This window comes from Bos indicus x Bos taurus, chromosome 23 (genome assembly GCF_003369695.1).
Source record: "Bos indicus x Bos taurus breed Angus x Brahman F1 hybrid chromosome 23, Bos_hybrid_MaternalHap_v2.0, whole genome shotgun sequence".
NCBI lineage: Eukaryota > Metazoa > Chordata > Mammalia > Artiodactyla > Bovidae > Bos > Bos indicus x Bos taurus.
Window position 1 is genome coordinate 14,697,754 of NC_040098.1, and position 6,000 is coordinate 14,703,753.

Here is a 6,000-nt window from a genome sequence, read left to right on the forward strand (position 1 = left end):
TATTCAGCATACAGATTGTTCCTTAAGTTGTCATCTTTAATAAATTTTAGTCATGCATTGAACGTCCTACAAGTGGGCCAAGAAGGAAAAAGATAACACTTGATAAACAGATGTAATTTAAAAAAAACAAAAGGGTAGGATCTTAGGATATCCTGTTGGATACAGAAATATACCCCCTTTTTAATTCTGGGCACAGCAGTGAAAAGACAACTTGAATTCTATTTACTAGATAAGACAGAGAACTGTACTACATTCTCCCCAAGAAATGATACCAATGATTTCACAGTGGATATTAAAGCAGGACAAGAGTTACTTCAATAGTAAAACAGAACTGAAGATGAAAAAAAGGAAAGCTTACTTAAATCTGTAGCTTTCTCGCTTATTATTCACAAATCCATCTGCCAAATCACGAGGTAAGATGATTTCCAAGCTAGGTGTTAATTTTTCATCTTCATCTATGGAATAAATCTGCAAATATGAAGACAACAAATGGATATAAAATGATAAAATTATGACTTGAACAATGACCATGTTATTATGACATGCATTGTAATAGTATTTTAAAAACTGTACTTTTCAGATAAAAAGTCATAACACAGCACAACTTGGATAATTTTCCTGTTTAAACTCTGTGCACACTCAAACAAATATATGGAACTGAACAAAAAGTAAAACCTAAATCAATGTCTGATCAAAACTCAGATCCTCTTTGCATTATCTAATACTTAAATTTGAGTATTTGAGTGTCTGTCTCCATTGTTGAGAAAATAATAGCCCTGACAACAACATATTATCTAAGTATTGCTTTGGAATTATGTACCAGAAATTAACATTTTACTACAACCAATAAGCATTTCTCAGCATTTACAAAATGCTAGACACAGAGATGAAAGGCCTGGGTCTGAGCCCTCTCAGAGAGCTCACAAGAATGCCCTAATTCAAGTTATGTTCAAAGAAGCCCGAGTTTCCATGAGACATATTTAAGCATTTGATAAAAGACATGTGGCTTCAAAAGACACATGTAATTCACGTCTTTGATGTCATTTTCTAGGTTCTCCTCCCAGCTCAGCCACTAATTAGAAAATGACCTGAGAGAAATCACTTAACCTCTTTAAGCAGATAGGGAAATGAAGGGTCTTAACCAACCCCCTTTACAATTGTAATATTCTGATTCTCTTCTTGGTTATCTATCCCTTTACTTATTGGCCAGGAAAAGCAAGAGTCCAGCCTATAAACAGATCATAGGGAATAAATAGAAGTCTACAATTTGATGTCCAAAGACCTGGGTCTAACACTGATCTCAGTTTACCAGCTGTGTGACCAGTCACCGCTTTTAGCGTCTCAGTACATACATAAGATGAAGAACACAGAATCGCCTCCATTACAAGATTGCTGTGGGGATCAAATGATGTCATGGAAATAGAAGCATTTTGTAATGCACCATAAAAAATGTTAGTCATTAGGTTTAGAAGTTTTTAAGAAAGACTTTTTGTCTTTCACCAAGAAATAAAATTCTTTCTAACAAGAAATACTTCCCATTTAAGACCCATTTAGATGCTTGATTATGGGGGGGAAGTCATATTCTGAAATAAGTAAAAAGCCTGCCTAAATCTCCAGAAAGTCTGAATAATTTTCCTAAGCAGATTTTTATTGAGCTCTCTCACTTAAAATGTGAGGAATTCATGTAAGAAAAGTCATGCTGTAAAATAAAATTATTCATAGAAAGTTATGGCATCACGTCCAAGGCTTTCTGGTTAGATTTTCTCAGGAGACATTTAAAAATTATATTCTATAGGGCACTACATTGTTTTTTTTAAAAAAGGTTAATGGTTAGACAGGTGAGTGAAAAGGGTGAGTAAGACAAAAAAGTGTACAGGAGTGAGGGATGCCATACATTTTTTAAAAATCTGTAACAGTACTTAGAAGACAAAAAGGGCCAATATATTAACAGAGTAGGAACAGTGACTTTCCACTCCTCTCATTAAGCCATTCTTTGAGGCATTAAGAAAAGCCCACAACAAGAAAACTTGTTTAGTCTAACAGATTGGCTTTCTACCGTTAGTCATAAAAATATTTGAGATGGAGCTGTTCTTTAATAGGAGACAATTAGACCAATGCAAGGATGACTATGAAGATATTTCAAAATATACAAAGCACTATGCAAATGAAAAGCACTGCTACTGTTAAAATTATCACAGAGGGTCATCTTATGTATCTTTTAATACACTAATCTATAAATTATCATCATTTAATTTATAGTGTCTCAGGGAGTATGATTAATGAAGTAACAGAGCCACAAAATGAAGAAAAAACATACCTTTGAGTCACTCTTAGTTTAATGCTACAAAGAGTATATCTAGTCAGAGAAACAACCACACAACCTTTGGGAGCAAAAGTACAGGGTGCCAACAGTGGGATTTCTAAGGAAGGGTTCAGTTCAGTTCAGTCGCTCAGTTGTGTCCGACTCTTTGCGACCCCATGAATCGCAGCACGCCAGGCCTCCCTGTCCATCACCAACTCCTGGAGTTCACCCAGACTCACGTCCATCAAGTCAGTGATGCCATCCAGCCATCTCATCCTCTGTCATCCCCTTCTCCTCCTGCCCCCAATCCCTCCCAGCATCAGAGTCTTTTCCAATGAGGAAGGGTAGGGATACACTAATTCAAAACTTGTTCATCTGTGTTCTCTGATTTTTCTGTACATGGCATAATGTTGCAACTCAGTAAGAATCTGGCATTATTAAAGTACAATATGATACCTAAAAATATTTCCTGGAGTAGCAAACAAGACACTCCATAGAATCTCACAGAAGAAATGCAAAAGAAGGCACATTTTAAAAATACAAACATTGCACTTTAAGGAAAGAAGTTCAAATTAAATCCAACGTTCTCTATCAACCCACCCCCCCTCCAAGCCCCACCTCTATCCATCCTGTCACACGATCACATCCAAGCACCTGTTTCTGACTGCTGAGTCAATATAGACAGGTTCAGTATTTTTAGCTAAGAATCTGGGGGTGAGGGTGGGGGAAAGTATGGGTGTGGGGGCAATTTTTATATGTGATGTACTTTAAAAACCTTGTAAGTGAATGTAAGAGGAGAAAAAATGGGAAGATACTCAATGGTTGCTTTCCATACTCTATATTCCTTAAATTTTTTAAATGCCACACTTAGAGTGTTTTCATGCATCTTTTCCTAACTGTATTCCATGAATGAAAAGACTGAAGATGAAAACAATGACAAGACACTATATTCCCCTTGTTTTAAATATATAAATTTACATGAGGCAAATCCTAAATTATAAGCTGCTATGATGACAGAGGATGAGATGGCTGGATGGCATCACTGACTCGATGAACGTGAGTGTCAGTGAACTCCGGGGGTTGGTGATGGACAGGGAGGCCTGGCGTGCTGCGATTCATGGGGTCGCAAAGAGTCAGACATGACCGAGCGACTGATCTGATCTGATCTGATGATGTTACATGGACTTCCCTTGTGGCTCAGCTGGTAAAAATTCCGCCTGCAATGCGGGAGACCTGGGTTTGATCCCTGGGTTGGGACGATCCCCTAGAGAAGGGAAAAGCTACCCATTCCAGTATTCTTTCCTGGAGAATTCCATGGACTCTATAGTCCATGGGGTAGCAAAGAGTTAGATGTGACTGAGCGACTTTCATTTCACATGATGTTACATGGGCTTCCCAGGTGGCTCAGTGGTAAAGAATCCACCTGCCAATGCAGGAGACAGAGATACTAGTTTGATCCCTGGGTCAGGAAGATCCCCTGGAGAAGGAAATAGCAACACACTCCGATATTCGATATTCGTGTCTAGGCAATCCCATGGAGAGAAGAGCCTGGTGGGCTACAGTCCATGGGGTCACAAAAGAGTCTGACACAACTTAATGACTAGACAACAGCAAATGTTGTTACATATATACATATACTCTTTGTAGATATGAAGTAGAGATAAAATATTATTAAAAATATACCCATTCCAGAGACTCATGAATATGACTCAGATGGCCCTTGCCAATATCCTTATTTTCTGAGGCAGAAAGGTTTTGTCCCAAAAGCTTTGGAATAAAAAAATCCTTAATTAAAATCACGGTTCTGCCACTCACCAGGTGGCTAGCTGAGCCAAATTATTTAACCTGTCCGAGACTCAGCTTCCTCATCTATAAAATGAGGAAAACAGCAGCCTTGCAGGGTTTTCATGAGACTCGAGGATAATGCAGACAAAGAATCTAAGTGGTAAGAATGACTATGCTCCTTCCCAAGGAAAGAAAACAATGTTTTGAAACATCTGAGGAGCATTCAAAGTATTTTCGCTCAGAGTAGGATCATGCCTTAGCCTTCTTTGCACACTTCTGAGCGTAGCATCCTAGAGGAAACGCCTAGTAAATGCTCAGGTAATGTTTTCAGAATAAAAGGTATGTATATTCTTTGTGTAAATTGCATAAATACCTGTTTACATCTGCAACGAGTGTATGTCAACGTTTATGTTCAGAATGACAATATAGTCAAAAAACTCTAAGGGCCCACTGCGTAAGAACCACCGGGTAGGCTTTGTGTGTCTCTATCTGTATCTATCATCCGTATCATCTTAGAGCGTGTAGACACGTATCTCTGGCTTGCACATTTTGCCCGAGGATGAAACAGAAGTTTGAATGCACCTGGGTGGGCAGACCTGTGTGACTGTTCTCGAGAAAAGTGCAATAAGGGCGCACAGCTAAGGCTAGTCTATGATCACGCATACACGCAGACGTACATGTGTGTGCACGGGTCTGCAGCTGCGTGAACACGTGTGTCCCGGAGTACACAGGTGGTTCTGTGCAGGTTAATCGGGGCCTGTGTCGGGTGGAAATGGACTGGGTGTCTGTCCGAGCCCCCTGACAGCAATGTGTTGGCGTCTATGGGCTGTTCGGGTGCCAGAACAGAGTGTGCTGGACGTCTGGCCGTATCCCGCGCCGGGAGCCGAACCCCTCACATGGGCCGGGGACCCTCGCGTGCCGCCCCTCCCCCGGCCTGAGAGGCCCCGCCGCGCCGGCGCCCGTGCTGCTCCGACCCGTACCCCTTGTTGCTGCTTCCGGACAGTGGGCTTCACCCTGGCGAAAATTTGGATCGTCTGCTTCACCATCTCCTCCTCGGCTCTTGCACTGACCCTTGACCTCTCTCAGGCACTGGCTCCCCAAACTTCTGACTCCAGCCGCCTCAGGCAAGCCGTAGCCTTGGCAACAGTAACTAGGGATACTACCCATGGAGCACCGCGCCAACCAGAACCGCCTCCTCTCCCTAATTGGTTGCTGACAAGTGGGAAGGCCCGGAGGGAGGGGTTGAGGGCGGGGGCGGGGCCGAGGACGGGGCGGGGCCACGCGAAGAGAGCTGCGCGTGCGCGTGATCAGATCTGGTACCTGGCTTAGAGCCAAAGCTGGCCTGGAGAGTGGTTAATGGGGTGACAATCGTTATGCCTTGCCCGTTCTTTAATCCATTCTTTCTCTTTGCCAACACCTCTTTTTAGCACTGAAGTCGTTCTGGTTTTTATTATTCATTCATTGAAAAGATGGCACTTGATTTGTGACAGCAATGTACTGCCTGGGGATTCTGAGCTAAGCAAACACTTCCTGTGCCCCCTTGGAGATTAGGGTCTGATGAAGAAGACAGAGTTTTAATGGGAAATCACAAGTTAAGACCGAGTCCTGTGGAAGGGCACCTTATCTAGTTCTGTTTTGGAAGAGGCCAAAACTGGAGGAAGGGGGACTATTTTTCACGCAATAGTCCTGTCATGAAAGGATGGGCTCTGGTGTGCACTATTGGGAATGTGAGTTGGTACAGTCACTATGGAAAACAGTGTGTATGGGCCTTAAAAAATTAAAAATAGAACTGCCGTGTGATTCAGCAATTCCACTCCTGGGTATATATACAATAGAATTGAAATCAGAGAGATAGTTGCACTCCCAAATGCACCAGAAAGATTAACCATGATATGGAACCAACCTAAATGCCC

The 6,000-nt window shown here is 41.8% G+C and overlaps 1 protein-coding gene across 6 annotated transcripts in view; it reads right to left on the minus strand.

Moving 5' to 3' along the window:
- KIF6 (kinesin family member 6) overlaps positions 1-5,242 on the minus strand; it is a 422,193-nt gene extending 416,951 nt beyond the window's left edge. For all 6 annotated transcript variants that reach the window (XM_027524813.1, XM_027524812.1, XM_027524814.1 and 3 more), the window contains exons 1-2: positions 5,068-5,242; positions 359-468 (exon numbers count right to left, since the gene is read on the minus strand). In XM_027524813.1, coding sequence (XP_027380614.1) covers positions 359-468; positions 5,068-5,133 — 176 coding nt within the window. In that variant the 5' untranslated portion in view covers positions 5,134-5,242. The remainder of the gene's footprint in view (positions 1-358; positions 469-5,067) is intronic.
- Between the last annotated feature and the right edge of the window lie 758 nt (positions 5,243-6,000).